Below are 26779 nucleotides of genomic sequence, written 5' to 3'. Positions count from 1 at the left end.
CCGCAGTAAATGTGGCAGTGACTGCTCTGTCAACGTGGGGCTCCTGAGTCACACCAGGTGATGCTTAACACAGTGTTGATCACACTGCACAACCGTGGTCTTACGAGATGGAAGACAATTTCTTGCAGCCTGTTCTGATAATTTAACTCTCTGAGCTCTGGTATAATCCTTTGCACTTCACTTTTCCTGAGGATCAATGCCCTAAACTAAACACAGTGCACCAGATGGGGTCTGACCTAACCTCTGTACAACTGAAGCATCACTTCCCCATTTTTGTATTCCAATCCTCTTGAGATAAATGCCAAAATCTTATTCACTTTTTTGATAGCCTTTTGTACTTGTGCATTAGCTTTTAGTGTCCTGTGCACATGAACAGCCAAATGCCTTTGCTCCTCCCAACTCTTAGTGTCTCACAATGAAAACAAAATTCAATTTGTCTTTCTCCAATTCATGGCGAATAACATTTCCCCACTTTAATCTATCTGTTATAGTTTTAGCCATTCAATTAGTCTGTCTTTGTCCCTTTTAAAGTTCTCACTCCCATCTACACAACCTATCATCCTTAGTATTTCCAAACTTGGCTTTACAATTCAAACCACTTACAGATCTAATGAAGAGCTTAGGTGCTGGTGCAGACACTTGTCACAGTCCATTGATCAGAGAATGTTGTCTTTGATGTTCCCCAGCCCTCTCACCCAACCTCCCTTGACATCTTCCAATGAATTACCAACCCATGTCACCAGATTACCTTCAAATAATCTTCACTGGAAAACTCTATTAGATGCCTTCTGAGAGTTCATAATGGCAACATTCAGATGTTCTCCCTTCCAATCATTTGCTAGTGATTTCAAAAATAATCAACTAGATTCGTCAAATATGACCCAGCCTTCACAACTCCATACCGACTTTCTTTGATCAAGTGATACCTGCCAAGTGCCTGAAGGCAGATTTCATTAACCTGCCCACAACTGATGAATCAGCAATTACCTGTTTTTTTTCCCACTCTTCAGAATAACAAAGTGACATTTTAAATTTTCCAATCCAAATGCGCAACTTTTGAATCTAGAGAGCTTTGCAATATTCTCACTAACAAATCTGCAATTTGTTAGTGATAGTCCAAAGGTGAGCGCGATAGGTGATTGGCCATGCTAAATTGCCCATAGTGTCCCGGGATGTGTAGGTTTGAGGGATTAGCGGGGTAAATGTGTGGGGTTGCGGGGTTAGGGCATGGGGTGGGATTGTTGTCGTTGCAAACTCGATGGGCCCCTTCTGCACTGTAGAGATTCAATGATTCCATGAATTTACTCACTCGACAAAGTGGATTTTGTAGCTTACTGTTGGGACAATATAATTAAGTTTATGCAGAACTGCTTCCCCAACAGCCACAGACTGTCTAAATTCTTTAATTAATAGATGGGAGAAAAAACTGAGATACGTGACAGACAGACTCACATATGTTCATAATTACAGAATTTAAACCAAGCTAATAATTACCATTATTTTATGCATGAATATTTTTCTGCCAATGAAATATTTGTTTTACAGTACTGAAACAGCACTACTGTCGCTAAAACATATCTCTCACCTCATAGAATCTGATGATGTTAATAACCCAAGCACAGAGGCCTGAAGCTGCAAATGACTTTGTGCGAACCAGGTCAGGATTGAAATCTGGGTCCTGTAGATATTGTTCTTTTGCTACTCTCAATGAATTTTCAGGAATATGTTCTTTATTGTAATTTATTAACATTTGGAGGAAGTCATCAACCTGACGGATACAACACAAAACACAACAGTCAGCAGTGCACTGAAAACACAATCTCGCAAACTGGAACTGTCTGACCAACTCCTTTTAAAACCAAACCATTATTATATGCAACCTCGAGGGGGCACAGTGACGCAGTGGTTAGCACTGCTGCCTCACAGTGCCAGGGACCCGGGTTCGATTCCTGGCTTGGGTCACTGTCTGTGTGGAGTTTGCACATTCTCCCTGTATCTGCGTGGGTTTCCTCCGGGTGCTCTGGTTTCCTCCCACAGTCCAAAGATGTGCAGGTTAGGTGAATTGGCCATGCTAAATTCTCCCTCAGTGTATCCGAACAGGCGCCAGAGTGTGGCGACTAAGGGATTTTCACAGTAAATTCATTGCAGTGTGAATGTAAGCCTACTTGTGACTAATAAATAAACTTTAACTTTACTGAGCAATAAATATTGGCCACTGGGAAGAATGTCCCATGCCTTCCATGAAATAGTGTCATGGAATCTTTTATGTTCGCTTGAGGGATAAGCCCGGCATTGTAATGTCTCATCCGATGGGTGGCACCTCCGACAATGTGACTCCTCTGAACAGAATGGATTGTTTGGTCATGATTTACATTTTTTCATTCAGAATTATGCTTAAAACAACCTAATCTGTGAGAAAGGTTTTCCTTGATGGTGAAATATATTATTGCAGAGTAGCATTGAATCAGGCAGACTCTAAAGTCCTTGATCATAAGGTGAGTTGCTGTTCCTCAAGCTTCCACTGAATTTCAGAGTGCGGGAACCAAGGGGAGAGGTCAGAATGGGAGTGGGAGAATTAAAATCGCAAATGACACAAAGTTCCAAGTTATGGACTGAATGGAGATGTGCTGCAAAACAACCCAGTCTGTGTTTGGTCTTCCCACCGTCGGGGAGACTGCATCATGAGCAGTAAGTACAGAACCCTGCGGTTCAGTACACCACCTTTGTGCCATCGGCAAATTTCATTATGGTGCTTCCTTTGTCCAAGTATAAATGATGGATATGTACAGCAAGAACAAATGGACACCAGCGTTGACCTCGGAACACTAACCACATCTAAAGTTTCAATCTCAACAAGACCAAATGTCTTAAACCATTTGGGCAGAATTTTCATCCCAAGGTAAAAGCGGGTGTGCTAGCAATTTCTTGCGACCAGCTGTCGCGCATGTATGTTCCCATATCTATTCTTGGCCTATTTGCAAAGAGTTGGTTTCTAGAGGGAATGACGACTACCTACCTGCCGGTAGTAGGTAACCAAATAGACCAATTAAAATGCCAATCGTGGACACCGTTCACATGTGACTTGGATTTTTCAGATGGCAGATGTATCCCTAATGTGGCTGGGGTCAGTAGATGGAACGGTGGCTTCCACCCAGCAGCAGGCTGGAGGGGTAGTGGTGCCAGAGGTGAATCTTGCAAAGTGGCCCAGCATGGATCAGTTGGGATGGGAGGCCATAGCTGTGGTTGCAGACCATCAAGTGGAGGGGAAACTCTCAGGTATGATGGTTTTTCAACTGTGGTCACAGTATACTTTGAAACATTTACAAAGCTTCAGATGGCCTCTCCATCTTGAGGTGCTCCTTACGATTCCTCACCTACAGCAGCAGTGCTCAAGTCTCCTGGTGAGGCTGCCCAGACCCTCACTCGCTCCCATTAGTCCTCTGTTCTATAGAGCCCAGATACTAACCTTCAATGAAGGGAGCTCTTGGAAGCAGCCTCTTAGTTGGCTGTATCCTCAAAAATCTCCTCAGGGTCTTGCCACAGCCACCTCCAGGTTGGCAATCTAGAATTCAGCTCACAGTTGACATCAGGATCCTGGAACTAAAATTCAGCCCTTTGTTTCCTGCCTGTTAGACAACTTCCTCTCCATGCTGCCACGTTTACTTTTATCTCATGCACCTTAACTTTTCCAATAACATGCTGCCAGAGCCATACACAACTATTGCATACCGGCCATCACCCTGCACTCCAACCCTCTTGCAATGAAGGTCAACATTCCATTGCCTTGTAAATGATTTTCTTTTGTATCTGTCCACTAGTTTTTTTGATTGATTTCTGTATTTGAATTCCTAAATTTCACTGCTTCTCCACTGTTCTTAGCTTCTCATCTATCTTCCTCAGGTTCAAAATGAAAGACTTTGTACGCCCACATCAAACTCCACCTGTCACTTTATTACCTACTCACAAAATTCATCATTGTCTCTTTGCAACTTTCTGCTCCCATGTTCACTGTTTTCTGTGCAGCTAACTTACTTCTAGGGCGGCACGGTAGCACAGTGGTTAGCACTGCTGCTTCACAGCTCCAGGGTCCCAGGTTCGATTCTCGGCTCGGGTCACTGTCTGTGTGGAGTTTGCACATTCTCCTCGTGTCTGCGTGGGTTTCCTCCGGGTGCTCCGGTTTCCTCCCACAGTCCAAAGATGTGCAGGTTAGGTTGATTGGCCAGGTTATAAATTGCCCCTTAGAGTCCCGGGATGCGTAGGTTAGAGGGATTAGCGGGTAAATATGTGGGGGTAGGGCCTGGGTGGGATTGTGGTCGGTGCAGACTCGATGGGCCGAATGGCCTCCTTCTGCACTGTAGGGTTTCTATGATTCTATCAGCAAACTTGGAGTTCACTAATTATTCATCTAAGTCAGTTATAAACATACTGACAAGCTAAGGCCCCAGTATAAACCACTGGGGAACATTCTGCCAAATGGAGAAGTATGTTTCCATTATCCTTACTCTTTATTTCCTACCTCCAAACAAGGTCTCTCTCCAGACCAAAGAATTGCCTGCAATTCCATGAGCTTCTATTTTCCCCCAACAGTCTTGTATAGAAACTTGTGGAATGCCTTCTGGAAGTCCATAAACAAAATATCCATAGAGACTCCCATCTACCATGTTAATGATCTCAAAAAATTCAACTAAAAGTAAGTAAAGTTGATTTATTAATCACAAATAGGCTTACATTAACACTGCAATGAGGTTACTGTGAAAATCCCCTAGTTGCCACACTCCGGCATCTGTTCGGGTATACGGAGGGAGAATTTAGCATGGCCAATGCACCTAACCAGCACGTTTTTCATACTGTGGGAAGAAACTGGAGCATCCAGAGGAAACCCACGCAGTCACGGGGAGAATGTGCAGACCCCGCACAGTCAATGACCCAAGCCGGGAATCGAACCCAGATCCCTGGCGCGCTGTGATAACCACTGTGCCACCGTGCTGCCAAATCTAACTAACTAGATTAGTTAGGTATGATGTGCTCTTTACAAAGCTTTCTCTGATCAGTTCATCTTTCTCCAAGAGCTCAGTCACTGTATATCTAGCAATAATTTCCTGGTTTTATCTTTCCCAAATTTCCTAAATAATGCATGACATTAGCATTTTCGTAACTCAAGGGCACAATTCCTGAATCGACACAGTTTGGAAAGATTATGAATGAAACATTTACAATTTCCACACGTGCTTATTTTAATATCCTGATGTGGAAGCCACCGGATTCTTTAGTTTTTAAAATTGTGCATCTCATTATTTTCTCCTTTAACTATTTTAACGTACATCAGATGCATTTAAGTTTGTTTTTTATTTTTCCTCACATCTCTGCGACTTTATTCTTTTCTTCAACTGTGTAGACTTTGTTAAACCTTTTAAGTCCAAAATTAGTGCTAGCAAGGAACAATTTGTAAATTGTAAAATGGTTTCACCTTTCCCATGAAGACCTTGGAAGCCTTCCAACTTCTGTCTTTAGGTATTTTGCCTTTGGGAGCTAACAGCACCATAACTGCTGCAGTAACATTTGTGACTGCCACAGGAGGATTGGGGAAGGTTTTCAACTCTGTTAAATTCATCTAGAATAGAAATAGCAGAAAATGTTATACTTTTATAACAAATGTAAGTCACGAGTTCAACACTACTGTTAGAGCAAAATTACTCCTGTATTTGCATATCTCATTTTTTTGTAATTAATGTAACAATTAATTAATGTTGTAAAACCTTGTTCTCAGGATGTGGTAAAGTTGGAAAGGGCACATTTGTTGCTCGTCCCTAATTGCCCTGGTGAAATGGTACCCGACCCTGGTCTTGAACTGGTGCAGTTTGGTGATGAGACATCCACACTGGTAATAGGGAATTAGATAGGACATTCCATGATTCTGATCTCTCAGCGATGGAACAACAACAATGCGGTTGGGATTCTCTGCTGCAGTGAATAGGGTTTTCTCCGAGTGCCAAATTCTCCATTCCCACTGGCAGCGGGGTGAGAACGAACGAGATCGGAGAATCCTGCCCCAAATGTTTTGTCCTAGTCAGGATGATGTGTGACCTAGAGGGCTGCTGCTCTTAATCTTCTTGGCGACGCAGACTGAATCCACTTTTAACTGAATCTTCCAACAACAAATTAAAGGGGAGGAAGCCCAGTGGAACAAAGTCCCAAATTTTGGTCCACCTACCCCAAATGCAATGCCGAAGGACTCCTATACTCAAAGCCCTGGAATTGCATGCCCAAACACTGTAGTAATGACAGACAGGAAAAGGAAAAGACAATACGGATCTGTGAACGAATCACATCCTCAGATTGAAACAATACAATTTATCATTTCAATGCTGCTTAGGCGTTACCTTATTTAGGGTATTTAGAGCAGCAGTAGCTGCCACCAGTGCCGGTTCGGCTTTGATGAGGTTGTCTTCACATTCTTTCTGCTTCAAAGCTACTTCAGCCTGTATCGCTGCTACCTGCAAACAGGAATGTTGTTATATATTTGATGATTATTTCATAGTCTTGCCTTCTTCTATTTGAGTATATTTTAGAACTTGCTGAGGCTTGGGAATGGATTTCTCTCCATTAGATCTCCCATTTTTATTTGTACCAGGAGCAGCCATCAGAGTAAATTAGAAGATAGGATGGGTATTAAGGCCCATGGCTACATTCCTGTTTCAAAACCTGTGGGGACCTGGACATTTTTAGCCAGTGTGTTGTCGCCTCACCTTGTGTAAATGGCAGCAGTTGGGCAGGGTGAGAATGCAGTAGTTTACTTCATGGTAAATCTCTGTAATGCTTCAGAAGGTTTCACCTTCCTCACAAAGCAATAGCTGAGAGTGCCAGTTCAAAAGGGATCTTCAGCTAACTATAAACTGTGGCCACTGTCAAATCCCCGAGCACATCACTGACAACAAATTTAAGTTTAAGTTTAAATTTAAAATTTATTTATTAGTGTGACAAGTAGGCTTACATTAACACTGCAATGAAGTTACTGTGAAAATCCCCTAGTCGCAACACATCCGGCGCCTGTTCGGGTATGCTGAGGGAGAATTTAGCATGGCCAATTCACCTAACCAGCACGTCTTTCGGACTGTGGGAGGAAGCCCACGCAGACACAGGGAGAATGTGCAAACTCCACCCAAGCTGGGAATTGAACCAGGGTTCCTGGCATTGTGAGACAGCAGTGCTAACCACTGTGCCACCCTTTTGACCACCTACTTATTGTTTAAGGTCACCACTGCTGCCACTCCTTTCATTGATCCTTTCATTCTTATCTGTAGCATGAGATTTTGTGGTGATTGATTAATGATTTGTAGCAGCCACTTTTGTGTTTGAGGTGCTACTTCCTTGTGCTTGGTTATCAGTTACCCTTTAGGAAAAGAGCAGAGTATGAGAAGGCATTCTGTGTGATAACATATGGAATATAATCCAGATTTCAGAAGGTAATACTTAACGGGTGCTAGGCGGTACCCATTGCCTTGGCCTCCTTCTGGTCCTACCTGGGCTGCTCTCCCCGGAGCCTAAAACCTCCTCCTTTGCCAGATAACAAGCAATAACATATCAGTTGAACACTATAGCTGGAATTCTCAGGCCATTCACGCCCCACCACTGCTGCCAGCAAGAACAGAGAATTTGGCGCTCAGCCAAATCTCCGTTCACTGCAGCGAGACTAGAGGATCCCAACTGTGGGCAAGGCTGGAGAATTCCGGCCTATAGTTTTGTGGTTGTTCACCCCGAAGCAGTATTGGCCTAAATATTGCATTAAACAAACTGATTAAAGATATCAGATGATCACCCTGACCCTTTCAGCTGAACCGGCAGCCCTGGATTTTAATCCCAGCCTTGGGATACACTGTCTATGGAAGACACGACTACTAGATGAGTGGGACAGTCTTTGCTTTGGCTTCACTCTCATCTATCGAAATAAAGCATAGACATCCAGAGTCCCTGGCTGAAACGAATTGTAGCCTCATCCATGCATATAACTTGAGGGCTTATATCAATAAGACTGGAATGCTATTTTCATGCACTTTAGCATGGTGATCATTCAATGCTGCACATGCCCAGTGGTACAGATTGGGAACATTAGCCTACAGGGAGAATTGTAAAGCAGCAGATTATTAACCAATGGTTTCCTTAATTTACTCTTTCCCCCCGCCGCACCCTGAACCCTCACTTACAGTGGATCATCCAAAATTACCCACTTACCCGCTAATAAAAAAAATGTCCATCCCATTGGCCATTATTCACAAAGGGGGCAGCAATATTTAAGATAGAAACTAGAAAAATGGCCGAAATAGATGAAATTAGTGCAGATATGGAAAGACAACTATAAACCAAGGCCCTGCCTAAGAGCAGAGCACACATGATGATGATAACAATCTACCTTTTTTCCCACTGTTGAGCCTGTGCGACTAGGGAAAAGGATGTGTTATTTTAGTTGTAATGACCTTACTATGTCCCTTTGCCAATATTTCATTCTAAGCAGCAGGGAAAGACTTTAGGCAAGATTCTCCGTCTGTTCACACCAGCGGGATTCTCTGGTCCCACTGCAGTGAATAGATATTTGGCTGAGTGCCAAATTCTCCGTCCTTGCTGGCAGTGGTGGTGGGGCATGAACGTTGGAGAATTCCTGTCATAATCTTATGCTACAGTTGTCATAACCATCAAGTCAAAAACAATAAAATGAGACAGTAAACTCTACATGGGGTGGGATTACACCCCCCGAGACTGGGTAAGGATGGCAGATTTCCTTCCCCAACAGACATTAGTGAACGAGATGGGTTTATATAATAGAAACCCTACAGTGCAGAAGGAGGCCATTCGGCCCATCGAGTCTGCACCGACCACAATCCCACCCAGGCCCTACCCCCACATATTTACCCACTAATCCCTCTAACCTACACATTTTAGGATTCTAAGGGGCAATTTTTAACCTGGCCAATCAACCTAACCCGCATATCTTTGGACTGTGGGAGGAAACCGGAGCACCCGGAGGAAACCCACGCAGACACGAGGAGAATGTGCAAACTCCACACAGACAGTGACCCGAGCCGGGAATCGAACCCGGGACCCTGGAGCTGTGAAGCAGCAGTGCTAACCACTGCGCTACCGTGCCGCCCAGATGATAATCCTTATTTTTTTTATTGAATTCAAATTCCACCAGCTATCGCAGTGGGATTCAAATCCAGATCCCAAGAGCATGACCTTGGGTTTCGGGATTACTAGTCCAGTGACAATACCGCTACGCCACCACAAACTAACTTCAGAATTTCAGGGCCAGTGAAGTTAGAATAGAGGAGACAATTGAAGAAGAAAATAAATACAGACCTTTTGCTCCTCAGTATCCACAGTTGCCTTCTCATGGCTCACTTTCTCTGTCTGGAATCCTATTTTAGTTATTAGAGCTTCAGCATCCTGATTTCGGAACTTCAGTTCGACCTCTTGAACTGCAAGCTTGCTTTTCAGATCTTCTACCTAACCAAGAGGATAACCATGTCAAATAAATATCTGCTCAACACATATGCATCTTGCTTTTGAGAAGTGGAATGTTTTATTCAAAATTATAGTCTGAGCATTCAGATATATGGGTAGCAAAGAACAGAAATTATACATTTCAAAAAGTAATTCCCTGCATGGCAAAGACTTTAAGATGTTTCTGAGAGACATGATGAAATGCTATACGGGAGTCGTTTGGGATTCATAAGTACTTAGTAGCTTCCAATTGGCTGTTTTCCTGTCTCTTCACTTATTTTTGACTTTAATCTACTCAGTTCTGATTCACAGCTGTTCTATTTAAATCAACCAACAAACCGGTACAGAAACAAAACTGTAGATAAATGTGTAACACCAAAAAGTATACATGACAAGTGAAAATAGTAGACTTTAAACAGATTAGAATCGTATTTGCTGTTCTCTGATTTGCTAGTGAGCTGTGTGTGGATGGATGTCTGGCACATGGAGTTGTGTGAGAGTGATGGATTCCAGTTCCTTGGTGTAAAATTTGTGTCAAGCTTATCAATTCAGCCCAAATTGCACGTGATTGCCCTGCTATTAAATTTGTGCGGCGTTTTTTAAATCAAGGCTCCGAATCAAACTGCTGTAGCTTGTATTATGTTGAGAAAACCATAACTTGCCTAATGATATCCTGTACAATTTTTTGAGTCTCCCTGCATCTCATGAGATTTTTGTCCTCATTACAATTAACTCCAGGTTCATCCTTTTACTGAGTTAACGATATAAAATTAAAAATAACGCAGCAAGATACATTTACCTGTGATGCTGTCGTCTTTAGTTTTTGGATACCATTTAGAAGGCGATCCATCTTCTGCGTTAATTCCTTCTGTTTTTTCTGCAGCAAGTTTTTGTAGAGCGTGATCTGTTCAAGGAAGCTCTTGGGAGTTGTGTAATTGTATCTCTTATCATTCTGACGATAATTTTTACTCATTTCATTCACACTGGTGTGAATGTAAGCCATGAATAGACTGATGGAATCTTGCAAAATTGGCTTTGAAATAGTGAAGAAGAGAGGATATTTTAATCCAATTATAAATAAAATCTTGCATTGTTCTCAGTTATATGTAATTTAAATACTTGACATTGGACATTTAATTAGTAATTACTTCATTTATCACTGAAAAGCACTAACATAGATATTCACAAAGACCAGGGGGTACCTGAACTATTTAAACCTTTTGAAATTGCAATATGGAGACAGGAAGAAATTGTGATCTAAAGCAATGTATGCCTTTAATACATCTTTATATTGCACCATCTTGTTATTTGGATGATATTTGAGAATAACTGAATAATATTGTAACTTCTTTATTAATCACAAGAACCGTTTCAACGAACAGTCAATTTTCATTGCTGGCAATCCAAAGATGTGCGGGTTAGGTTGATTGGCCTTGCTAAATTGACCCGCGTGTAGGGGATTAGCATGGTAAATATGTGGGGTTATGGGAATAGGGCGTGGGTGAGATTGTGGTCGGTGCAGACTTGATGGACTGAATGGCCTCCTTCTGCACTGTAGGGATTCTATTATTCTAAATATCAGGTAGGCATTAGGCTTTGTGATCGGGAGGCATGCCTGATGTAATTGATGAGAGGCTCAAACCAGTTTATGGTTTGGTCTCGTTTTGACAGGTATGCTGCTGCCTGGGGGAGAGGGAAATCTAAAGGCTCCTTTATAGAGCCAAGTTGGAAGGACATTTTCTGCAGGAGAGAGACCTATGTTCCTATGACCCAGAACGGGTGAGCTGAGTCACTGGTTTGCTGCAGCAGCTTTGTGTTTCCATTTCTGGACTGATCGCCAATAATCTTTCATTGGTTTCGGCTGTTTTATTCCATGAGGTGAGGCCTACTCAGCACATAGTCCACTCTGTGGTAGCCCAAAATTCCATTGGGGTAAGTCATAGAACCTGGACTTTCATATATTAGTAGGTTCTTATCTGTTTAGGATGGTAACACTCTCCTGTTCGCGAGCACCCTTCAAAATTGGTCACATAAATGGGACAGCCAACACTGCATTGCACTTTTCATTGCCACGTCCTGCCTGGTACAGAGGATGAAAGTGGCCAGAGAATCTTTTGTATAATGACCTATTCAATAATTAAACTTCCACTTTAATGATAATCAATTACTAATTAGGATTATCCTTGAAGACTGAAGTAAGTTTTACAAATACTGCATATAGATAATGATTCCAATCACTTTTCTTTTTATTCATTCATGGATGTGAATGTTCTATTTATTGCCCATCCTGAACTACTCTTAAAAAAGTAATGACAAGTTGCCTTCTTGAACTGCTACAGTGCATGTTGTAAGTACATCCACAGTGCAGTTAGGAAGGGAGTTCCAAGATTGTGACCTAGCAAGAATGAAGGAACTACAAGATATTTCCAAGTCAGGATGCTACATGCTTTGGTGGAGGAATTGTAGGTTGCAGTGTTCCCTTGAGTCTCCTTCACTTCAAGGTAGTAGAGGTCACAGGTTTGAAAGACGTTATTAAATGAGCCTTGATGAATTGCTGCAATGCATCTTGCAGATGGTTCACACTGCACTGTGTGTCAGTGGTAGAGGTAGTGAATGCTTAAGGTAGCGGATGGGATGCCAATCAAGTGGACCACCTTGTCTAGGATGGTATTGAGTTATTCAAGTGTTATTGGAGCCACACACTTCCAAGCAGGTGACAAATATTCCACTGAATTCCTGACTTGTGCCTGGTAGGTAGTGGAATAGCTTTGGGGGGAGTATGGGGGGGGGGCCAAGTGGGGGGACAAGTGGCGGGGCAGCGGGCAACAGTTGAGTTACTTGTCAGAGAATTCCCAGCTTCTGATATGCACTTATAACCATTGACCCAGATCTTCTGAATTGTGTAAGGTAAGTGATAGTTGGGTGTTCAAGGGGATAGCCAGCCAATGTGAGTGATTGGGGGTCAGTTGCATAATTACCCAGACGGTAGACTCGGTTTTATCCTAACATTTCCAGGTAAGTCAGAGTCATCCAAAGCCTAACTCTGATTTGGAAGACTTTATTGGAGAGTCCCAGGAGCAGGCAATTGCCTATGGATGTTTGGGCAATTCCCATCGAGTCTTTGTGTTGTTTGATTAGTCAATGGGACAAGTCTCCTAATTTTGGCACCAATTCCTGAGATTTTAGTGAGGAGGGCTTTATAAGGTTGTTTGGGCTGGTTGTGGGTCTATCATGTGCAGTGCTTGGCTCAACACCAAGTGATCTGTCCAAGTTTTATTCTTAGACATTTTTGTAGCGGTTTAGTATATGAGTGTGGCTTGCTGGGCAAAGAGACCACCACATTGTTGTGGGTTTGGAATTATATACGGGGTTGAGCAGGTAAAGACTACGGGAAGAATTTTACGGCCCCATCAATGTGGGGGTGCGGAGGGTAAAATACGGCGAGCCGTTCAAAACGTCATTGACTTTCGTGGGACAGAGGATCCCACTGATGGGAGGGGCTGTAAAATTCCACCGTACAGATTTACTTCTATAAAGGACAGTTGTGAAGCAAGTATTTTTCCCCATTACATTCCAGTAATTTCATGATCTCTATTATTGATACTAGTTTTCATTCTAAATTTATTTAACGAAATGAAATTAAATACCTCTGCTGCCATGGTGGGATTTGAATTCAGGTTCCACATCAGTAGTCCAGGTCTCTGGATTACTAGTTAAACGAGAATGTGCCTACATTTTCCTTTAATGCCTGAGTCACCTACAGATTTTTTTTAAACCACATTGTCCTCTTGATGTCCTTTGTTTGGCTTTATTTTATATCACATCACATCTAATGGTTGATCTAATGAATCTTGTACACATGTAGCTAGTTTAATTAATCAACAGATGCCCAAAAATCAATTAATATGAATTAAATGAGGTACACAAACACTAAGCAAGGCCATACATAATTCACCATTACACTGTCATTAGATGCTTAGCATCTTTAGATAGAAGTCAGGCATAATTGATTTTAGATATGGACGGATAAATTATTGAAGCTGTAGATAATTGTACCAAATTAAAGCTTTGTTTAAAATTCTAACTCTCCATCTAGTGCTTCTTAAAACTTTCCATTGGTTGTGCTTTCCCTCAGTTGGGATGAAAGTTTTAATTTTAAGAGCATTTCCTAACCTACACAGGAAAATGTTGTCGTGAGAAATCCCAGTGCAGAGTGTCGCGCAATGAGAGTTCACATCTGAAATCTGGGAGCCGCCTACGTGATTCCCAACAGTGGTTAAAAACAAAACCCAATTTCTACTGTACCCCATTCTTCTTTATACTCTATATTTTAATGTGTAAACCGCCGTAGCAAAACTTCGCTGTATAAATAATGCCTATTTTTCATTCAACATTTGTTACCCAACCCTCGCTGTCCTTGAGAAAGTGGGGTAACTGTACGGAAATCGCTTGGACAGAGGTGCAGCTAGTTCTGGGTCACAGGTTGTCATTACCACTGCCAGGATTTTGTCAGAGCCCAGGACCTGTGTTGTATCCATGTGGAGTGAATTGAACTGGCTGCTGTGATGATGAAGCCTTCAGGAGGAGGCCAAGATGGATTACCCATTTGGTGCTTCTGGTTGAACATGGTTACAAATGCTTCAGTCTTGTCTTTTGCTCTCATCTGCTGGGCTCTGCCATCATTCAGGCTGTGTGATTTATGGAGCTGCTCCCTTCATTGTTAAACAGTCCACCACCATTCATGACTGGATGTGATAGGACTGCAGAACTTTGATCTGATCTGTTGAATGTGGGATTGCTTAAACTTTGTCTATAGCAAGCTGCTTCCACTGCTTAGTCTGCATGTGGTCCTGTATTATGGTTCCCCCAGGTTGGTACCCTCATTTTTCAGTGTGCGTGTACTGCTCCTGGCATGCACTCCTACACTCCTCATTGAACCATGACCAATCCTGGGGCTTGATTGGAATGGTGGGATGAAGGACATACCAGGCCTTGAGGTTGCAGATTGTAGTTGAATACAGTTCTGTTGCTGCTGATTGCCCACAGCACTTCATGGATGCTCAGGTTTGAGATGCTAGATCTGTTCTGAATCTATCCCAATCAGCACAGTGGTAATGCCACACAAGATGATGAAAGATGTCCTCACTGTTGACTTCACCTCCACACGACTGTGCCATGATGACTCATACCTATGTTTTCATGGATAAATGCATCTAAAACAGGTAGGTTGTTGGGGACGAAATCAAGTCGGTTTTTCACACTTTTCAGTCTAGTAAGTGTGCCTCAGGTCTCGGCCAGCTTGTTCAGTAATGGTGCTACCATACCACTCTCAGTGTTTGACACTGTAGTCCCTCACCTCAAGCACATTCTTGCCCTTGATATGGTCAGCATATCTTCCAAGTGGTGTTCAACATGGTGGAGCACTGATTCATCATTTGAGGGATGAAATTAGGTGTTAATTATCCCCCTCCCCCCACCCCCGACCCCCAAACCATGTTTGATCTGATGACATGAAACTTTGTGGGTTCCAGGGTCAACATTAAGGACACCCTGGGGCTACTCCCTCCAGACTGTATGCCACTGTGCCATCACTTCCAGTAGGTCTGTCTCGCTGGTGGAGCAGAGCATACCTTGGGACGGTGATGGAGTAGTCTAGCACACTAACTGAGCGGTATGATTCTGTAAGTGTGACTTGTATCAGGCTGATGGTTAACTAGTCACTGGATGGCTCTCCCATAGCTGGCACAAGTCTCCATGTGTTAGTGATGAGAACTTTGCAGGGTTGACTGGGCTGTGTATGCCTTTGCCAATTTCTTGGGTGATGTTTGCGAGGGTATAGAATTGTTTAACATATTTAGAGTAGGGGATACCTAACCGATTAAGGAGAAGTGTAATATTTGCTCGTCAAGCTCTGTAAAGATGGCTGTGTATACCAATTCAACATATTAATTCAGTTTTTGTTGGGGAGTAGCACATCCAGTTCAAAACGCTTGCGCCGGAAACCAATTTGCTAAACCTGTATCTTCGGAGCACCAAAATTGCTTTGAGAAGACACTTCTCAAGGAGTAAAATGGCAATGGCCATTAACTTAACAAAACAGCACAGCATGGAGGACACAGTCAGTCAGAGAGCAGCTGGTAGTAATTCACACTGCTTTCAGATAACGATAATCGCCCCAGAACAGAACTCTTTGATGACTACTCTATCCTTCATTCACAATTTGTCCCGTCTGTTCAGATAAGCTCAGTGGTGACAGCACTTCCTGACTTTAACAGCTGTGGCTTCTCAAAGGGTCATTGTGTGACTACTAATTATTGTAATTTCATTAGCATAAATTATTTGTCCTGCCAATGATTGATCGCTATGATTTTTTTTCAACACCATCCTCTTTGCATTTTGTCCGCGAGCACAGTGCAGTGATGCATGCAACTGATGCCCTTGTTTTATGTCAAAAGAAGCATCAATCGTTCTTTTTTGGGATTTGAAAGATAAAATCATCGTCTTAACGTGCTTAAATTTCACTTGAGGCAAATTTTGTTTTTGATGCCAGGAGTATTATTTTATTATCTGTTCAGAGTCCATAGCTTTAATAACTAGGGATGATTTTCGAAGTAAAACTGTCAGCAAAATAAGACCAAATTTAACACATTTGTGAAAATGAATTAGACTGATACTGTGTAAACATTAAAAACCCAGGAGGAAATAAGATCTTGGCATCTTCCTTCATTTGTATAAATTTTTTTTTAGTCCACTTAAACTGACTTGTGAAGTTTTGGATGATTACTAATGAGATACTGCGTGAACAAAATTAACTAAAACGTTGAAGTTGTGAATATAATTCCAATTGCATGAGATAAAAACACATTCTGCTTCTCCCACAACTAATTCAGAATCTAAGTTAAAATTTCACACAGAGCAGGAGATAAAAGAAACCTTTAAATTGTCTCCCTGGCTGAATAATTTTAAATACTCCTTCTGGGGATTGCACAAAAAAAAGGCAGGCATTAACAGTAATGGAATTATCACGTTGTAATACAATCAGTAGTTACCACAATACAGAACGTGAGCTTCTGACTGCTATATGATCATTTCAGACCTATAATTAAGTTCTTCAGACTTCAAACGGAGCTTGAAAACATTAAAAAGTAGTAAATGTGCATTTAGTATGATTCTGTGCTTTTGTTTAGTTAACTGCATGAAGCCCTTAAGGCTATTTTTCATAACAATATTTGATAGCTTCTAAATTCTGACACAGGCACGATGGGCCAAACAGCTTCCTTCTGCGCTGTAACAATTCTGTGATTCTGTGAAACTCAATCTTATTATGCTTGCTTCGCAGTGTAAAACGGGCGCCCGAGGGGCCAGTACGGTGAATAGTATGCATGCGCTCATTCTGCACGAGAAGTGCGCCACTTGCTATATTGGATGAGGCTTCTCGATAGGTGCTTAGGATACACGCCTGAAATTTGAATTATGCCCATTGCATATGAAAATTGATGACCCAACACCTGTTCCAGGCCATTTTGTGAGATCCAATTGTGGTTGTGCAGTGCATATGCCGGCCATACTGTAGTCAGTTCTGTCAGGCAATCAGCAGCCAAACAAATGGTTCTGAAAAGGATCGCTGGAGTCTGCCACCCAAAGATTGTGTGTTAATCAGTGTTATTATGGAGCCAAATGCCTCCCTGCATCACCTCCACCCAAGGTCCTCAACTGGCATCTGAGTCAGCTTGCCTTGTTCTCCCTTCCCCAACCCCTGGGCTACTTATGAGGCCAGGAATGGTGTTTAGGAACCAACAAAACAATTTATCCTGTTCCAGCCACTGGTTTCAGTTAGGCCAATTTGAATGCAATTCAATTCTCACCTAATGTATTTTTTAAGAGAAATTCCTGTACTGATCTCTTGAAAATATAGATATGTGAAGCAGAGCCTTTAAAAAAAAGACTGTAAATGCAAAATCAATGTAATTGACTCCTTGACTTGATAAAAACCTTCGATAAAGCCCAGGGCTAACTGGCCTATGTAATTGAAGCAGTTTTTTTGCTCCTTCTGATGTCAAAATATCATTACTGATTTCTGGCCAATATTCAGCTAATATTTAAAGTTCTATTAATTGTGCTTTATTAATAATTGCAACAAATAATATTTTAAATCACTTGATGCCCCAGCTAACATTGGGTTGAATTTTCTGGCCCTTCCCACCGTCGGGATCTTCTGGCTCTGCCCATGGTGACCCGGTGTAGCCGGTGAACAAGGCAAAATGCCACGGAGGTGGGGGGGAATCCTGCCATGTTCATTGCTATATGAAGCAAATTAAATCTGGTACCTTAGAACTTCATGTCAATTACCATGGAATCCCTGCAGTTTGGACTCTAAGGGACAATTTAGCATGGCCAATCCATCTAACCCTTGGGAACAAATTGGAGCACCCGCGCAGACATGAGGAGAATTCCACATGGGCAGTCACCCAAGGCCGAAATCAAAACTGGGTCTATGGCACTATGAGGCAGTAGTGCTAAACACTGTGCCACAGTGCCACCCTTACATCCAATACCAATTTTTTAAATTGACATTAATATTGAAATTATGATATATCTTTTCTAAAACTATAAATAAAATTGCTAAATGATTATGGGCATTATAATTAATAAAACTGTAATTCAGTAAATGCATAAAAGTATGCTGGTTTTAATATTTGCAGGATGTTTGGTGCACCTCAAATTGCTGACTGAAAATTATTCCTCAAAGATGTGTATAATGTACATCATAGTCCTGTGATCAACCACAATAATGAGATTTCGGAAGTATTTCTCATTGAAAGTTAAATTTCAACTTTGTCAGATCAATTAGCACAAAGAATCTGATCTTTAAATGATCATTGACAAATTAAAACAACGTGATTATGGGAAGAGTGTCTTTTAAGTTTCAAACGTTGATGCATTTCTACACATTAACTTTGACTGACACTGATAAGATACGCACCTTAATCCCCTCAATCTCCTCAATGAATCTCCTGCTGACAGACACTAGGGCCTCCTGCGGCCACTCATGAAACCAGTCAATAGCTGTGCAGTTAACTATGGCTGGGAACTTCCGGGCTCTCACACGCAAGGTTGAACCAACTGGGGAGAAACAGAGAACAACCTGCAGGGGACAAGATTAAAAGCATAACCATATAATAGCCTTGATCAAAGAAAGTACTCAGGGTGAATTATGATCCTTCGAGAAGATTATTAGTGGATCAGAATTCCAATAAGTTTGGCTAAGAAGCCACTTACCTACATAAGAATTGGATCAAATTTATGTCAGTAGAAGGCTGTTTCGCTCTGAATAGACTAAAAAGCACACTAATGAGTTATCCAAGGCACAAAATGTGTATCCTTAAGGCGTAACAACATTTTAAGTGAATTGAATTTCTCCACAGCCTTGTATATTAATGAATTCTGAATATTTTTTTAGAAAAAAGGTTCATTTCAGTTATGTCGAAAAAGTTGCCCAGGGATCCACAGATTATGATCCCAGCAATTTACATCGGGATTGATCCTACTAATGACTCCTTGGCACTGGACCATTGGACTGTGTGGAGTCAGTCAGGGGGCAACACATTTCAATAATAGTGGGATATGCCGGTGCTATTAGGTTCACATCTTGGGAACTTTACCCGTCCCTGCAATATGTCTGAAAGTCTGATGTAGTGTGCCTGTTCTAGGGACGATTCCTAGGTGAGCTCCAGCACTATTAGCAGAGTGGTGAGTACACCTTTTCTTATTGGCTATACTGAGCTCTGAAGATGCCCCAAACATCTGTGAAGAAGAGGTCATGGAATTGTCAATGTTCTTGCCTCTATCACACTAGCCTTGCAAGGGACAGAGGGTCCGTCCTAGGTTCCACAGGAACTCTCAGCATAAGCCAAGCCCAACATACCTATCCAGCCTTTCAGTTGGAGTTAGTGTGAGTGTACGTGTGTGTCCTGGAAGGGTGAGTCCTAGTATCCTTCTGAGAAACTGAATGCTTTTAACAGCATGTGGATAAAGGAATGGTGAAGAGTAAAGCTCTAAAGTTTGAACTATAAATTCTTACTCTTTATTAAAAGATAAAACTGAAGTAGAAAATTACATGTTTAAGTTGTAAAGATTTGGATAAATAATAAATAAATATTTTCTACAACTTGGTGACTGTTGCAGAAGAAGCAATTCTTCTTGAACTAAGATGAAATATTGAGTATGTGGTGACTGTGTCATACAGAATTTAATAATAGGTTGTAGTGCAGTGGGAGACCATGGAAACAAGGTTACTTTGTGACAAAAGCAATGATATTAAGAGCACGGCTCTGGACTATATTATTTTCTCAAGGATAGTCACTTTTATTATTATACTAATTAATGTCCTCCACCTTTGTATATAGGGAGCCAAGAACAAGTGCAATATTCACTTCAAACACTGTTAACTCGCAGGGAGGTAACTGAATCAAGGATAAGAGAAGGGAATGGAGTTAGATGGGACATAATTGAGTCATAGATTCCCTACGGTGCAGGAGGAGGCCATTTGGCCCATCGAATCTTCACCGGCTCTCTGACGGAGCATCTCACCCAGGCCTTATTCCCATAACCCCACGTTTTTACTCCGTTAATCCCCCTAAATTACATCTTGAGCCACTAAAGGACAATTAATCATGGCTGATGACTTAGAGGAGGGGGCTGAAGGGTGGATCAGTAAATTTGCTGATGACACCAAGATTGGTGGAGTAGTGGATGAGGTGGAGGGCTGTTGTAGGCTGCAAAGAGACATAGATAGGATGCAAAGCTGGGCTGAAAAATGGCAAATGGAGTTTAACCCTGATAAATGTGAGGTGATTCATTTTGGTAGGTCTAATTTAAATGTGGATTACAGGGTCAAAGGTAGGGTTCTGAAGACTGTGGAGGAACAGAGAGATCTTGGGGTCCATATCCACAGATCTCTAAAGGTTGCCACTCAAGTGGATAGAGCTGTGAAGAAGGCCTATAGTGTGTTAGCTTTTATTAACAGGGGGTTGGAGTTTAAGAGCCGTGGGGTTATGCTGCAACTGTACAGGACCTTGGTGAGACCACATTTGGAATATTGTGTGCAGTTCTGGTCACCTCACTATAAGAAGGATGTGGAAGCGCTGGAAAGAGTGCAGAGGAGATTTACCAGGATGCTGCCTGGTTTGGAGGGTAGGTCTTATGAGGAAAGGTTGAGGGAGTTAGGGCTGTTCTCTCTGGAGCGGAGGAGGCTGAGGGGAGACTTAACAGAGGTTTATAAAATGATGAAGGGGATAGATAGAGTGAACGTTCAAAGACTATTTCCTCGTCTGGATGGAGCTATTACAAGGGGGCATAACTATAGGGTTCGTGGTGGGAGATATAGGAAGGATATCAGAGGTAGGTTCTTTACGCAGAGAGTGGTTGGGGTGTGGAATGGACTGCCTGCAGTGATAGTGGAGTCAGACACTTTAGGAACATTTAAGCGGTTATTGGATAGGCACATGGAGCACACCAGGATGATAGGGAGTGGGATAGCTTGATCTTGGTTTCAGATAAAGCTCGGCACAACATCATGGGCCAAAGGGCCTGTTCTGTGCTGTACTGTTCTATGTTCTTGATCCACCTAACCTACACATCTTTGGATTGTAGGAGGAAGCCAGGGCATCTGGAGGAAACACACTCAGACACGGGGAGAAGTGCAAACTCCACACAGACAGTCACCCAAGGCCAGAATCGAAACTGGATCCCTAACACTGTGAGGCAGCACTGCTAACCACTGTGTCACAGTGCCATCCTGTTGGAGGTGGTGGAAGGTAGTTGAAGGGAGGGAAGGACGGAGGGGAAATAGGGAAGAAGAGTTGGAGAATGGGCAGGAATAGATGTAAAAGGAGACAGGGAGTGGGAAAAGATTGGGACAGGACAAAGATGAGTACAGGATCTGGGTGAAGTGGGGGTTGAAGGAGATAAGGGGATAGGAGAGAAAGAGATTGGAAGAGGGAGAAGCAGAAGCAGCCTGTCAATGGGTAGGATGGGAATAAGGGGAGATTTACTTAATTTAAACACTTTGGTTGGGTGCCTATGCCACCAGGAGTGTATCTCTGGTGGCTGGTTCCAAGAAGTGATCATGATGTGGAGATGCCGGCGTTGGACTGGGGTAAGCACAGTAAGAAGTCTCACAACAACCAGGTTAAAATCCAACAGGTTTATTTGGTAGCAAATACCATAAGCTTTCGGAGCACTGCTCCTTTGTCAGATGGAGCGGATATCTGCTCTCAAACAGTGCACAGACACAGAAATCAAGTTACAGAATACTAGTTAGAATGCGAATCTCTAAAGCTTTAGAGATTCGCATTCACACCACTGAGATGGAATTATGGAGGTAGCATTTCCACTGTAGACCCAATCAGCAAAACCGATGGAAAATGAGCCTAAAATTGCACCACCTTTGAGAAGTGTAGCTCTTTCTGCTGCCAACTCACTTCAGTTTCCATTCAAACTCATTTGGGTACTCAAAAGCAAAATATATCACAAACCAATGCAATCAGTCAACAAATTAAATACTTGTAAAAAAAATGTGATAAATTTAAATGTGGTAACTTGGGTCATCTTAACCTTCCAACCTTCCCTAGAGGTGGGGGAAACGTCAGAGTGGAAGCGTTATTCAAGACAGAGTGCAAGGATATTATTCCTCCTAACTAGAGGCAGTCAATTTAATACCATAGTTAAGGTTTTGGGAACAATAACCGGGGTGGGGGAAGAAATAATCAACAGGCCCTGAGGAGAGGCTTGAATTTACTGAGGAGAACCAGGGATTTGTAAAAGGCAGATTGTGTTCGACTAATCGAATTGAAATTATTGATGTGGTAACAGAGAAGGTTGCTGAAGAAAATTCAATGGATGTTGCCTTTACAGATTTTCAGATAGCATTTAACAAAGTGCCACATAAGAAGCTGGTTCACAAAGCTGAGGCTCAGAAATAGGAGGGTCGGTATAAGCTTGGATTAAAAAAAATTGGCTTAAGGATAGGGAACAATGTGTTATGTTAAAAAAAAAATTCAGACGAGTGTATAATAATGATATTCCCCAAGATTGGGTGCTTCATACAAATGACATGGATATTGGATACAGAGTAAAATTGCAAAATTTGCCAATGATACCAAATTTGGAAGTGTGGCAGCGAGTGAGGGTGATGCCAACCAACAGGGAACAAGGCAACTGATTGCAATTAACAGAAACTCTAAATGGTAATCATTTCACTTTGGGAATATGGCCTGTTTTATGAGTGGGGCCAACTTCCAACATAATGCTTTTAAAATTAGTGCAAAAGATCACAAAACTCAAATGTGAATACATTTGTACTTAAAATTCCAAGATCTCTTAATAAATAAGTAGTTTATTTGAGCAGAAACTTCAGGCCTACTCCACTGCATGTGTGTGTTCTTTAAACATCTGGCAGGGGGAGGGTGGGGAGTGTTGACTGCCTCCAGAAGCTGGTACGTTCAGCCCGTGTTAGAATTAAAATCATAGAGATATACAGCAGAGAAACAGGCCCTTCGGCGCAACTCATCCATGCCGACCAGGTTTCCTAAACTGAACTAGTCCCATTTGCCTGCGTTTGAAAGCTCAGGAAAAGACTGAAGCTGAGTTGCAGATCCCAGACAGAGATGGAGTAGGCTTAAGTCAGGAGCAGGGTGAAGGGAGATAGTTTGGTGGTTGGGGCAGGGGATTGGAGAATACTGTAGAATAGAGGTTGGGGGGGGGGGGGTTGGAAGTTAAGGACAGGTTGGAGAGGAGATATCAGGGAAAGTTTGCAGGCAGGGGTAGGGGATTGGTCAGGGGAGCTAGTGAAGGTGAGATGGGATGTTTGCTGGGTAGCTTGTTAGGCCTGGGGAAAAACACTTTTACGCTTCCTGGCCTATCTTTGAGCATTGCTTCAGCCACTTATCTGATGGATACATCTCTTTTCACCCACTTTCACCTGTTAGAATTGCCGAGACCTGGAAAGCCAGACTGTAGTTAAAAATGGAGATCCTGTCAAATCAGAGGTGGGCTGACTCAACAGGTCTCAATGACAGATCAGCTTCTTGGGAGCACGTTGGTCCCGCTCCTCATCTGAGCTCTGTGGAAGGGCTGGGTTTGAGCTGAGTTTTGTGCATGTTTCGGTTTTAGCTTACCAATCATACCAAACCCACCCTGCGGGTGGGGCTTTAAACTACTAACCATGTTTTCAGGTGCTGGCCTTCCACTCCACCCCCACTGGATTTATGGCAGGAGTACACTGCAAGAGGGATTCTGCCACTTCCCCAATATTTTGCACCATTTGTCAATATAACCATTGCATCTGGCTCACGTTCCCAACAAAAACAGAAAGCTTTCAAACCAAATTCAAGTAACTAACAGATTTTTTTTGTGGATAGAAAGACATTTCAGAAATGTATTTTTCCTGCTTTTAAATTCTATTCTTAATAATGATATCCTCTCACATTAGTTCAAAGAATCATATGATTCTTTATTTCACAAACTGCTCCCAGGATTTTGTTATGGACACTCATGGACCAGCCATGAGGACATGTGTGAATGCTTGATTCAGGCTTGAATCTTTCCTTTATGCAGTGAAGTTACTGGATCCTTTTGGCCTAGATGCTGATAGCACTGCTGAACTCAGGCACTCTGAGGAACAAAATCATGCTGGAAGAATATGGCACAATCTGTAGTCTTAGCAGGTACATGACACATGGTGGCACAGTGGTTAGCACTGCTGCTTCACAGTGCTAGGGACCTGGGTTCGATTCCCGGCTTGGGTCACTGACTGTGCGGAGTTTGCACATTCTCCCTGTGTCTGCATGGGTTTCCTCCGGGTACTCCGGTTTCCTTCCACAGTTCAAAGATGCGCAGGTTAGGTGGATTGGCCATGATAAATTGTCCCTTAGTGTCAGGGGAACTAGCTAGGGTAAATGCATGGGGTTATGGGGATAGGGCCTGGGTGGGATTGTGGTTGGTGCAGACTTGATGGGCCGAATGGCCTCCTTCTGCACTATAGGATTCTATAATTCTATCTACATGTGTTACCTTAATTTTAACATGCATCAAATTAGATATTTTCACAAAAGGAACAGCGTGTCTTAATTTCTCAGATCTGGTGATAAGATTATGACCATTCTACCATGGAAATGTGAAAGAAAATCACAATATCTTGCTTTTTCTTTCCATATGACACAAGGTGTGATAGACTCACTGCTGTGCTGGGATTCCAGCTAATTTGCAAGAAGACAGAACTAGGCAACCGGATTTAAAATCAATTCTCCAATTGAAAGCGACTTAAAAATTAATCTAAAATTCCCAAAACTACCCACATTAGGAATGAGCACATTAAGTTTACAGATTAAAAATTCTCGGCAATTTCTTTAAAAAGGAAAGGAAAACTTGCTTTTATTTATTTTGTGGAGTGCAAATACCTTGAGCTGCTGTCGGGCTCTGTTCAAGAAGAACTTCCAGCAATTTTCCCTGTTGTCCAATAACCCTAGGCCTCGGACCTCATTGCGTAAACCACCAATGATATTGTCAACTTCTTCATCACTGAACAGATCTGGAATTTCACCTGTTTAAGACAAATCAGGATTTGGATTCTCACAATCTGACCCAAAGGATGACAATGCAAACAGGAATATTTTTGCTGATTTGTTGGGGGAAATGCAGTGGCTAATGGGACCTTTGAAGCAAATTAAATATTTTCAGAACAAAACTTTATTACTTTTCTCAAATATTATTTTCATCACCATTACATCTTTATTTTCTTTTCAAAATATTCTTTTCAGTAAAAAGAGTAACCTGTGTTCTGTTTAATTCTCAAGTGCTTCCAAAATGACATTTTGAAAATGCCCTTCGTCTCTTGATAAACAGCCACTCCATCTCAGAACACGAGAGGTAGTTTCACTGCACTTTGATTATATAATGAGGTCAGTCAAAACGACAAAATTCCTGCTTGTTCATGCAAATCCACTTTTGCTTTCCTGCTAAAGCCATTTATTTGCATTTCTGCCAACTACACTATACTTGATAAAGCATGATCATAGCAATATTTGGCACTGATTAGTGATAACATATGGTACAGTATCATTAAGTATAATCTGTTAATAATTTTGCCAATTCACCTCGCTGATTTGCAACTGGATGCAGACTGTGAGGATGGCAGCAAATGCAGTGCATAACAAGGGAGGAAACCTGTTTCACTGAATTGTGCTGCCAAGTCAGAGTTGGTACAAAATTCCATAACATGAAGTCAGAGTGCATAGAAATATAAATTTAGGTTTTTTATTTTCATTCCTGTTAACACATGATTTTCCACCTATTGACTTAGGTGGTTAGAAAACCAAGAGCCAGCAGAAACCCCAGCAATAAAGTCCATATTTGTCTCCCTCTGGAGCTGTCTGTTAACCACACATCACAGGCTGTTAATCTAACATTTGTGTTGTTTGTTGTCTCCCTCCCCTCAAAGCACACACAGCAGTTAAATAGGGTGGTATTTTCCCATGTTTTGACTATGGGCAGAAGTTTCTCATGTTTTGATTAAGTGTCAACTCAGGTGGGAAAAGCGCGATGGAGTCCGCTGGCTGCACTGCCAACTTTTCCCGCCATATTATTTGACACAGTCAAAAGAAAATCAAGGAGGCGGGTCCAGTGACATCATGCAGGTGAATGTGGGCTCATTCAGAGCATGCCCAGCCAGCAGCCTCAGCTCTTGACAGAAAAGGTGCCCCAATGTCAAAAGGATAATAATGGAATAAAAGAACCCTCCGCCTCTCCTGCCCGCCGTGGCCAGCCCAGCACCTCCCCTGGGGGCTGTACTGGGATACTGCCTAGGCATGACCCTCTTCCCCCAAAAGCGGGATTTCCTGTGCGCTCCCAGAAGATTCTGTTCGCCAGTTCCCCGTTTTTAAAAATCTGTTGCAAACAGTGCCAACATGAGATCATGCCGCTGGGGATGGGGTGGGTGGTTTGTGAGTGGACCTTCCTATAGGGGGGCATGTTACAGCAGGGAGGCCCATTAATCATATCACAGTGTATTGAAATTGAGTTCCCGTCAATTAGAAAAGTTTTACATAACTGTACCAAATGTTGAATGACCTGGGCCTCATGAGCTTTTTTCTAACAATTGTTATGTTATGGGGAGGCTATATAATGTAGGCCAGGCACTTTTCAATGGGAGAAAAGGTAAATGACAATTCACAAAGTGATACAGGTAAGAACAGACTTACTAGAAGTCCCGTGGAATTAAAGAACA

At 42.2% G+C, this 26779-nt stretch overlaps 1 protein-coding gene across 1 annotated transcript in view; it reads right to left on the bottom strand.

Moving 5' to 3' along the window:
* The window catches only part of LOC144503618 (dynein axonemal heavy chain 11-like), a 383758-nt gene that overhangs the window by 132477 nt on the left and 224502 nt on the right, over positions 1-26779 (bottom strand). Inside the window, exons 54-60 of the mRNA XM_078228239.1 lie at positions 24954-25096; positions 18479-18640; positions 10295-10528; positions 9348-9498; positions 6381-6490; positions 5468-5611; positions 1586-1768 (exon numbers count right to left, since the gene is read on the bottom strand). Coding sequence (XP_078084365.1) covers positions 1586-1768; positions 5468-5611; positions 6381-6490; positions 9348-9498; positions 10295-10528; positions 18479-18640; positions 24954-25096 — 1127 coding nt within the window. The remainder of the gene's footprint in view (positions 1-1585; positions 1769-5467; positions 5612-6380; positions 6491-9347; positions 9499-10294; positions 10529-18478; positions 18641-24953; positions 25097-26779) is intronic.

This window comes from Mustelus asterias, chromosome 2 (genome assembly GCF_964213995.1).
Source record: "Mustelus asterias chromosome 2, sMusAst1.hap1.1, whole genome shotgun sequence".
Taxonomy (NCBI): domain Eukaryota; kingdom Metazoa; phylum Chordata; class Chondrichthyes; order Carcharhiniformes; family Triakidae; genus Mustelus; species Mustelus asterias.
The sequence above is the reverse complement of the archived record's forward strand: the minus strand, read 5'-3'. Positions and strand labels throughout refer to the sequence as shown.